Here is an 11,180-nt window from a genome sequence, read left to right as displayed (position 1 = left end):
GAATTAGCATTTCTAAATCGGATTCCAGGATTAATTCTTTTCATCAAGAAAAAAGCAAGGAGGTCTGTCAGCAGTAAAACTAATGAAGCTTAGTTTCCTCTATTTCCCGGCAATTTGCATCCCTCCTGCCTCTTTCTGACTACTTTCCACATTATTTCCGGACCTCTCTGTCCCTTGCACTTTCAGTTCCTGCATCATCCATCTATCAGGCTGGGCAAGATGTAATTAAAAAAAAGGAAAAGCTTCTTCTGATTTTAAGCTGACAAAATATTTCAATATGAAGCCACAGAGACAGTATACAAACATACCAGTACTGTAGCTGGTTCAGAGTTAGGTGTATATACCTAGCTGTCCAGGGTGTGCATACCAATCAGCTGGTTTGCCAATAGCAAACACAATAGGGAGACCTAAGTTCTCCTTACCTTTCTTTTCAAGGGGGCATTAACTTGGACCTTAGTACTCTCCACCATTGAATTCCATAAAATTTTCATTAAGTTAATATCCTTAAGAACTCTATCCCTCTGTTTAATTTGTTTAAAATTGGTGAAGAGATCCAACAGTTATGAGGAGGCACTGACACACAGAATAAATGAGCATAAAGCTCATTTCCTTAGGAAAAAGAAGCTAGAAATGAAAGAATACATTCCCAGTAATGTAACAGAATGGTTAGCTGTTGCAGTACTTCAGAAGTGTAACATAGGATGTGGTTTTGCTGAAGGTGAAAAGCTTAGATTAGTAATTGTACTTTTGCTTGCAGGTGCACAGGAGTGAGCCCGTTTTAATGAGATGTTCTTATTGTGCTACTCCCTAATGTGTTCTGATTTCAGAATGGTGACACAATTGCCACAGGTAAAATGACCAAGCATGACTAGAAAGAATTAATATACACGTAAAAGCAGTAACAGGATATTTGTAAGTGACTGGATTCCCTTGGAATGTAAAGATTTTGTAAAGGAATGCCACTTCCTGAAATTATTGCCAAAGGTTCTTTTTCCCATGTGAGCAACCATACTTGCTGCTTGACAGATTAGCACCTTCCATGACGGAATCTAAATCTGAAGTGATAGTCAGCAGCAGTGAATCACCAGCTCTTTGTAGAACGACGACTGCATTTGCCTCGGGCAGAGAATGGAACAGAGGTTCTTCTGCTGCTCCATACAAAAAATGTCACACCATCTTTGAAATCTTTCCTTCAGAACTACTAGAGATGCAGCTTACATCCCCTCCTTGTTCATGTGGGATAAATTCTGAAAACTTTGTTAATTTGGGGTTCTACCTTACTTCTCAAAAGAGTCTAAAGAACTTATCACTAAGATTTGAAGAGTTATAATGTGAGTGGTGAGACTATGATGGTTCTACTACAGTATTTGAAGTAACAGAAAAACATACATCCTCAATGAATTTCAGTTCTTGGCTTGCCATCATGATTAGTTTCTACCAGTAACACTAGCGATAAGCCATCTTTTACACCTATAATGTTCCCATAATGAAAGGCCTGCATGTGTATGTCCGCAGCAGGCATACACACAAAATCATGGCTACACAAAGATAATGATGCCAACAGGGGCTGCCAGAAAGGAGTGTGTTGCACAGCAGGAATATATTTCTTTACAGCCAGCAGTGCGCCAAGCCCACCTGGCTGCTACAGCGTTTCAAAGCACCTCTTACGGGACAGAGCAGGGGTGGGTTAGACATGGCTCCAGCAGCGCAGGGAGAATAATTATTCCCCAATTATGTATTTTGGGCTGGGCCCCGCACAAATTTAGTGAATAAAAGAAATGGAAGACAGACCCCTTGGGAAGTCGGTGTCAGCGTTGGGGTGCCATGCCTGAGGAGCAGGATGCGGAGCACGCCTAGGCCCGCCACGGGCTGCCCCCACAGCCTGCTCAGCCAGCCAGCTGCAGGCCCAGGCCGCCACAGGGCCAAGCGGCGCAGGGAAGATGTGGGTCCAGGATCTTCACACATTTTTCCAGATCCGCACTGGTTCATAACTTCTTTGTGTGGAAAAGTTGCCCAGGTGCCTCAACTCCCCATGGCAGCGAACTGCAGCCAGTGCAGCCACCCCACGGCTTGTTTTTCTCTCAGGAGAAGTGAGTGAGCCTGTTCTCTCTGCGTTTTTGAGGGACGGGTGAGAGGGCATTCCCAAAAATGCAAAGCTGTTGCAGAATGGGAATTTTCTCTTTCCATTTCTTGGAATTTGGGGGTCATTCCTGGCCAGGGCTGGCGCGCACCACAGGCCTCTCAGCGGTGGCCTAGGCCGGGCCACCGCCGCATAGCCTCAGGACGCCCGGCCATTCCTGGCTCCCCGGGTGCCCCCCTCCCCGGGCTGTGGCAGGCTCGGCTGCAGCTCAGCCCCCTCACGGGGCGGCCGGGGGTGGGCGGCGCCTGTCCCGGAACCTCCAGGCGGGGGCGGCAGCGGCGCGGCGGAGCGTGTTCGCCGAGGCGCGCTCCGATGCCGCCCCGCGCGCAGGGGCATTGTGGGTGCTGGGCTGCCGCCGCTGCGGCTTTCGGCGGTTCTGTTAAAATGGCGCCCTGAGGCGGCGGGCGGCGGCGGCCGGGGCGGGAGGTGTTGCCGGGTCTTTGCGCTGCTGAGCGGGGGCGCTTCCTCTCCTCCCTTCCTCTGTCATCCCGCCGCGCCTTCGGCTCCGCCGCCCGCTCCCCACCCTCGCCCCCTCCACCTCCTGCCTCCCGGGCGGCGATGGCGACTCCGGACCAAAAATCTCCCAACGTTTTGCTGCAGAACCTCTGCTGCCGCATCCTGGGCAAAAGCGAAGGTAACGGCCTTCTCCCGCCATTCTCCCCGCCGACCGGAGCCCGCGAGCGGGGGACGGGGGGCTGGAGGGGGCGAGGAGCGCGTCCGAGCCCGGGCAGGGGGTGCCGGGGGGCGGGGGGGGCTCAGTCGCCGCCCGGTGCAGCGGTGCCGGCCCCGCCAGACCGGCGGCCAAGGGTGTTCCCCGCGCCCGGCAGCGTGCTGGCGCCCGGCGGGGCTGGCGGAGGGGGGGGCGGTGCTGGCAGCCCGGGCCGCCCGCCCTGGGCCTCGGAGCGGCGGGGCGGCTGGGCGGGCGCCGGGGGAGCCCTGTGGCGGGAGGTGGGCTGGCGGCGCCTTCGTGTCCTCCCCCTCCTCCTTCTCCCCCGGAGCGCTCCGCTGGCGGGCGGCCTGGGGCCGGGGGTGGCCCGTGTGCACGCGCTCCGAGCCCCCCGCCTCCCGCCGCGGGCATTGGCATCCGCCAGGTCCGCTACAGGTCCTCTGCGTCGTGATGCTGCTGTGGCCCTCCGGCGAGGGAATGAATGAAGCTCTTTGCATAAGTTCCTGTCTGTTGCAGTCAAGGCAAAGACTGTTTTAGTAAGCAGTTGGAGAGCGGGGAAAGGGAGAGGTGCTTCTCTTAAGTCTCTTTTTTTAAGTTGCTCTGTTTATAATCGTTGCTCGCTAGACAAATTCACGCCATAGCTTTTTTTGTATCTATTCTCTTGTATGAGAGATGCTTTCTTCCTTATTAGTGGCTCTAAAGTATCTTATGTGTTTGTTTCTCTCTCCATGCCACTTTCTTCTGACAAGTCACTCCTGGATGCCTTTATATATTTCCATGACAGTAATTTGTAATTTTGAGTATTGATCTGTTGTAAAGAACTGGGTTCAAACTGACTAAAATACGGCGTATATGTGAATTATTGCTATCTTGGAAGTCTAGAAAATGAATGTCAAGGTGCAAATATACTTCTCTCTCTCTAACCTTCTGTTGCTGTCTATTGGAGACAGGACCTCATGGTCTCACACACCATCCTTGTCTCTAAATTGGGAAGATACTGGTTTAATGGATGAACTAGTTGATGAATAAGGAACTGCCAGGATGGCCACATCCAGAGTTGAAGTCAATGTGTCAGTTTTGAAATGGAGATCAGTAACAAGTGGTGTCCATCATGGGTCTGTATTGGGACTGATGCTGGTCAATATTAATGACACACAGTGGGATTGAGTACGCCTTCAGCAGTTCTCCAGATGATGCCAAATTGAGTGGTGTGTCTGATGTGCTTGAGGGAAGAGATGCTATGCAGACAGACCTTGACAGACTGGAGGAATGGGCCCATGTGAACCTCATGAAGTTCAACAAAGCCAAGTACGAGGTCCTGCGTCTGTGGTCAGGGCAATCCCCAGTATCATTACAGACGGGGGGGGGGGGGTGTGGGTGGGTGAGTGGATTGAAAGCAGCTTTGCAGAGAAGGACTTGGGGATACTGGTGGATGAGAAATTGGATGTGAGCTGGCAATGTGCTCTTGCAGACCAGAAAGCCAATCATATCCTGAGCTCCATAAAAAGAAGTGTGGCCAGCAGGTTGAGGGAGGCGAGCCTCCCCCTTTACTCTGCTCTCATTGGATCCCATCTGGAGTACCTGTGTTTGGCTCTGGGGTCCTCAGTACAGGAAGGATATGGACCTACTAGGGCATGTCCAGAGGAGGGCCACAAAGGTGATGAGAGGGCTGGAGACGTCTCTCATGAAGACAGGCTGAGAGAGTTGGGGATGTTCAGCCTGGAGAAGAGAAGGCTCCAGGGACATCTTATTATGGCCTTTCAGTACTTAAAGAGGACTTAGAAGAACGGCAGAGTTTTTACCAAGGTCTGAAGTGAAAGGACAAGGGGCAATGAGAGGATGGGTTTGGACATAAAGAAGAATTTTTTTACAATGAGAGTGGTGAGACACTGGCACAGGTTGTCCAGAGAAGCTGTAGATGCCCCATCCCTGGCAGTGCTGAAGGCCAGGCTGGATGGGGCTTTGAGGAACCTGATCTAGTGGAAGGTGTCCCTGCCCATGGCAGGGGGGTTGGAACCCGATGGTCTTTGAAGGTCCTTTTGGACCCAAATCATTTAGTGTTTCTGTGATTCATCTGAGAAGCTTGGAAGAGTTGGTAAGAGGTTGGAAACTTTGTCTTCACTGAAATGTTGAGTAGGGACTCCTTCACAGAAACATTCTGTTGATTGGTGGAATTCGATGATCTTAAGTGTAAGATCTTTTTCAAATCTCTTGTGTGTGTGACTAATGTAAGGGGGAAGTTTTGCCCAAAATTATGGTAAGCTACTGTGTGCAACCTAAGTGGCAAGGAAACCACCAGACAAGTTATTTAGCATCTTAACAGTTTTCCAGGCTTGTAACTCTAATTTCCATTCAGCACAGGATGTTTGAGTATGGTGTTTGTGGGTGGTTAGTAGCCTATATGCCGCTTCTCACCTCCCTGTGTACTGATGAAGTTAGGCTGCTTTGTATATACATCCTCACTTCTTTGAGACAGACTTTAAAAGTATTACCAGTTTAGCCTTCATTAAGTAATTTATGATGTTCAATTAATTCTGCAGAGTTTAGGGAAAAAAAGCTTAGATGCTTAAGGGATCTTTACATTTATTAGAGAAATTTCTAGTAATTGTGTAACAAGAAGCTGAAGCTAGGTACAAACAGCCACCTTTAACCATGTCTGCAGTTAGCCTGCTGTGAATTTCTTGAAATACTAGCTTTTGATATGTTGCTGGAAAAAGTGCTCTGGTAAATTACAAGGTACTGATGTAATGGGTAAATAATAGAAAGGAGCTGAGATTTGAGATTCTTCCTGCCTTTACATTCCCTGAGTTTGTACTTCAGAATGTTTGTTCTACTTGTCTGTGTTTCTTCTCAGCACTTCTGTTTTATTACATTGGTGAGGAAGCTATGGCTTCAGAAGGAGCTGAAGGATTCTGTTTATATAATGTCTGTATTGTAATAGTGCATTTACAGCTAATCTTGGTTGAGTGGTTTTACTCTGCATCCCTGCCTATATCCTGCAATCCTGTGCCTGAAGTCCTCTGTAAATGCAGGAGACAACAGGCTCCATCAAGGTTTTCTTTGCTTCTGCCTGTGATGGCCTTAGAAGGCCTCTACATTCCCCACTTGTTAAAGATTTATGTTGAATTGAATTTGTGTTATAGAATGTGACTGCAGAAGCTCCCAGTGGTGGAGTTATCCTCTCTCTCTTCCCCCTTTTTTTAAACCATCCGGTAAGTAGATGGCTGGCTTTGTTTCCAAAATCAGTCATCTAGGTAGGTCTAGTTACTGTGGTTTTTGCAAACAGCTTTGCCTCTGAGAAATTCATTACAAGGTCTGCTAAGTTACATGGAAGAACTCTATTTAAAATAAAAAAATAATAAAATCTACATCAAACTTTTTTTTTGGCAGTCCTAAGGTTTGAAAGCTGTCTGCTCCTGTGCTTTAGTCAGCTCTCAAGTAAAGGCTTACAGCTAGCTTCCCATGGCATTGTGTCTGCAGTCACCCATTGCAGTTAATCGGGGGTCTCTGTGTGGTGCAGTGGGAGCTGTTGCTGACCTCTTTCTTCCTTGTGTCCTCACAGTGTGTATGACCTAGCGTACTAGGTCTGTGTTATTAGTCTTCCTGTGTTTATCCAGGGTATCTGCCTGACTTTTACACTTAATATCTGATCTTACGGAGAGCTTGTCTGCCTGTGCAGTAATTTCTATGATTCCCCCCTGCCACCCCTTATTTGTGGACTCCAGCAGTTATACAGGGTTGTATGTCTGTCTTTGGACAGTGAATTTAATCCTTCTGACAAAAAGCTTCTTGTTCGTAGCTGCCTTTCACAAACCTCTTGGTATTCTTCGTCAGAGACTTTGTAGACTGCCATACAAGCTCGTCAGTTTTAAGAACTCTCAGTGCCTCCAATGGAATAGTGGTATTGCTGTAAATATTCAAGCTACATCTATTTGATTTTGAGTCCTAGAAAGATTTTTGTGTGCCAAAGTACTTCTGGAGGTATGTATTCCCTAGAAGGTAGTATTTCAGTCTTCAGAGCGGAGTTTACTACCTCAAGTCCATACTATGGCCTTAATTTAATCTCTGTAATGTCAGTGGTGGGTTTGAGGTTGCTGTTTGTTTTGGGCCTTTTACGCCCTGAATTATTGGAGTAGATGTTAAAATTTCATGGTGGGGGCAAAGCATAGAGTTCATTCAAAAGGTGGTTTGGAGGATTTTTTTACCAATGCTAATAACAGAAGCAAATACAAGTTGGCAAGTTAGGCAAAAATTCAGTGAGGGAAAGTTTTGAGAAGATTGTGTGACCAAATTGCTGCTGATTGTCGAGTGGGACATTGCTCAAATTATTCAATGACAATACAATAAAGGCCAGAAAAATTAACAGAATTAAAGAATAAATATGTTTCTTGTGCTGTGCTTCCAAGTTTGTGGACGGTTCCTACCTAAGGAAAGACATGGAAGCGTGTGTGTGGTTTGGGCTTTATTTTGTGGGTTTGTTGTTTTGTTTGGGTTCTTTTCCTTTGTGGGAGAGGAGTGTGGAGACTGGAAGGATGGTTAATTAAGAATAAATTTAAATGCTTCACATAAAAACTTGCCTGAATAGAATATCTTTACATTTTATACTTCTTTGCTGTTACGTTTTCCTTCTAAAAGAAATAAACTTACATCAGAGAAATTTAAGATAGTTGACTAAAGCAGAAGACTGATACAAAATTAAACATTTTCAGGAGTGCTTCAAAACTGGGCTGGTCCTAAAATTGCACTTCTCAATGTTTTCTATAGGAAGAAGCAGTTTTGCTTACAGTGTGCATAGATTCTCTTCAAGAACAAAATAGTAACACTAATGGCATTCCAGACCAATGTTTTAGTTTATCAGTATATGACATCATATTAATGCAATTGCTTTTTTTTCTGGGTAATAATTCATACTGATGTTGAACTTCTGATATAGTTAGAAGAGAGAAGATAGGGCAGCATTACTGTGTTGACAAACACAGTATCTGTTCATTGTATATGTGAGAAGGTTATCAAGTCTTACAGCTAGCTCTCCATCCAGGCTTAGTTTTACAACAGTAATACATTAGCTATTTAGCAAACACTTTGTTACGGGAAAGGAGTTTTGGGGTTTTTTTCTTAGGCATGTTGTCTAGATGGCAGCAGCTGTATCTGAGTAGTTTGCAGCAATAGCTGTTGTTGGTCAGTGCCACTACTAGACCACTGAACGCAGTTTACAGTGTACTTGTTTTACAATAGTTTTGCATCTTCATTTAAGCAAAACTGTTGTCTAGGGTGACAAACAGCTGACTGGAAGAAGAGACAGTGAAGAGCGTTTGCTAATCTGAAGCCTTTCAAGAAAGTGGTTACTGTTTGGCTTAGCTAAGCTTTCTTTAGGATTATCCTGTAGTTTGGAAATTATGCTTACAAGCGAACTAAAATAACCAAATGTCATCTTTCCAGGAAACAAGGGTTCTCACAATCATGGTACATAAATGTTTGGAAACACTGTTTTAATTGCTGCTTAGGTTTTCAGGACCTCCCCCCCATAGCCAACAGTGTTAAAGAAATGTATGAGACTAGGCAGTGAACTGACATTCACTTTACAAAATTATAGGTAATATTAGAAGCTTTTTTTTTTTTTTTTTAGCAAAAGACTTGCTGAATTTCAGCATTTGCTCTGAAATACTGGCTTCTTGAAAGTGTATTGGCTAGTTGTGTCTTTGTCTCTTGAACTTTTCCTTTAAACTTTCTTTTGTCCTTCTTGTCCTTTCTTTACAACCATATTCTTCCTGTGCACTGCTTTTATATTTTTTTCCATGTGCTACGCTTGTATTTGCTGGAGCTTTAAAATGCTGTTACCTTCCTTTTGAGTAGTTCAGTTTTAATACTGCATTGTTTGTAGGACACTTTGAATGGCTAGGTAAAGTATTGCTCTGCTCAAAGGAAAGGGTTTAAAAAACTTTTTTTGTTTTTTGTTTTGGTAGTCACAAGTCCTGTTTCTTTGTTCAGCTGTATGGCCGCTTAGTATCATTAATTGTATGTGTCTGTGTGTGTTACTTAAGAGAGATAGTCTGTGGGGGAGCGGCCATCTCTTACCTGCATTCACTGCTCTGATCAGACCTCTGGAAAATGAGTTGTGATCAGTGTTTGGTTTTCCTCCTTTACCCCACAAACAGCTGCATCAATTGACTATGTTGAACTTGCTGTTATGTAACAGTTATGCCATAATCATTTTTTGATGAAGAAGGATGTGCACATACATAGAAGTGTTTTTTAAGCCTGTCTGCTGTCAGAATGATTGAGGAGGGAAGCAATTAAATGTGTCTATTAGTTATAAACTATGTGAATCTTTATTTTATTGACAGATACCCGTATTAAGTTATGTTTAATCACTTTAGGTACTTAAGTTATTTTACAGGCTCATAAGAAATAATTTGCTGAAGAAACTCCCACAGCAGGGAGTTTTCTTTGTAAAAGAGAAGCTGGAGTTGACATGAATAAAACATGAAAATCTGAATAAAACATATTATAAAAGCAGTCTTGGTACGATGTTATTGAATCACCAGTGCAAATCTGTATGTATAAAGACCAGATAACTTTGTTGCATACTGTTAGTAATGTAACAAGTTTAATCAGAATTTTTTGGATGGAATTGTAGTCTTTCAGCTAGAGATCTTTCTCAGATGCCTTGTTAGGGCTACAAGTTTCTATACTTTCACTAGTCTTGCTATGGATGGTGTTGAAATAAAAGGTTATTATAGAAGGGTATATATCTTTCTTAAAACTTCCCTGTTACAGGAAAAAAAACCCTGCTGCTTACTATTAATAATATGTCTTGTGGGTTTTTTATTAGATCAAGACTTAAATGTAAGTCTTGAAGGTTTTTGTCCAGAAATTTTCACATGTATTTCTTTGTCTCTTGGTCTTGCCACCAATATTCCCTTCTACCAAAGAACTAGAAGCATAGGTATCCTTCAGTATCAGAGGCAGATTGGAAAACGCACTATTGTGCTGATTGACTGTATACCAAGCAAAAATAATTCCAAATCAAATATAAGAATAAATCTAGTTTATTATATTACACTATAAAGGAAAAATGGCATGCAATATGATAAAAGGAAACAGTACTAGTTATTACAATAGGATAAAAGAGCAGCAATAGGAGTGAAGCATCAGATCAGTTCTGCAATGCATTAACAGAGAGTAAGGAAAGGATACATCACCAGTTACCACCTTAACACTGTCCAGGCCCACACTTCGGCTGGGAAGCCCTGTTGCAGCCAGCACTAGGAGTCTCTAGGTAACTGGGAAAATTTCTATGCAGTGCATCCACCCTCAGGTGAGGCTTCTGGCCCGGTCCTGGAGCTTGCCTACCTTTATAGTCAGTATAAAGTGAGTGTATGGAAACTTTTAAGTTTAGGCTAAGTACAGGCATGTGCTATCTCATGATGCATAAGTTCACACATGCCAGGGATTTGCCAGATGCCTGGGCGTGGTGGAGTTACTGCCATGCCATAGTTGCACGCAGTATTTATTGTCTGGATGCTCCTGCTCATATCTTGCTTGTTCAGGGGGCTCAAGAAAACCCACCTGCTCGTTAAAGTTGTCCTTGAGCTCCCTGAGCTCACTGTCAGAGTTAAGCAATCCCTAATTAAAGACAAAGGCTTTTTCATAAACAATAGTCAATTTAATAAATTTTCACCACACACACAAATGGCAAAGTCCATGATTTTCTTCTGTTATTTTGAGGTAAATCCCTACTCCAACATCATCAAAAAACCCCCTACTAAACTTGTGGCAATGTATAGCCATCTTTCTGGGTGAATTCTTTGGGACAAGGAAATTCCAGAGAGACCCTAGAGACTTTGTACACATCTTTGCTGGATTTTGTAGTTGCTTCACCAGGTAACTAAAGACAGTAAACCCACTTGAGTTCTCATCATTTGTATCTTGGTTTACTTGAATGTAATGTAAACCCTGTTGTAGTGTAACCTGGCAGGCAGCTAAGCACCACACAGCCACTTGTTCGTGCTTTACCCCCACCCCACCCTGTGAGATGGGGGAGGGAATTGGGGAAAACAAAAGCAAAATTTGCAGGTTGAGATGGAGACAGTTTAATATGACAGAAAAGGAAGGGAAAATGGTAATAATAATGATGATGATGATAAAAGAATTAGAATATACAAAACAAGTGGTGCACAGTGCAATTGGTCACCACCCACTGACCAATGCCGAGCTTGTTCCTGAGCAGTAGCCCCTGCTCAGCTTTCCCCCTAGTTTATATACTGAGCTTGATGCCATATGGTATGGAATAGTCCTTTGGCCAGTTTGGGTCAGCTGTCCTGGCTGTGTGTCTTCCCAGCTTTTTGTGCCGTCAGCCTACTCACTGGTGGG

At 44.4% G+C, this 11,180-nt stretch overlaps 1 protein-coding gene across 1 annotated transcript in view; it reads left to right on the top strand.

Annotated features, from left to right (window-relative positions):
• The first annotated feature begins 2,432 nt into the window (after window positions 1–2,432).
• Window positions 2,433–11,180, top strand: part of TUBGCP3 (tubulin gamma complex associated protein 3) — a 53,910-nt gene continuing 45,162 nt past the window's right edge. The window contains exon 1 of the mRNA XM_056328630.1: window positions 2,433–2,774. Within this exon, the coding sequence (XP_056184605.1) occupies window positions 2,699–2,774 (76 nt within the window). The 5' untranslated portion in view covers window positions 2,433–2,698. The remainder of the gene's footprint in view (window positions 2,775–11,180) is intronic.

Source organism: Falco biarmicus, chromosome 2 (assembly GCF_023638135.1).
Source record: "Falco biarmicus isolate bFalBia1 chromosome 2, bFalBia1.pri, whole genome shotgun sequence".
NCBI lineage: Eukaryota > Metazoa > Chordata > Aves > Falconiformes > Falconidae > Falco > Falco biarmicus.
The sequence above is the reverse complement of the archived record's forward strand: the minus strand, read 5'-3'. Positions and strand labels throughout refer to the sequence as shown.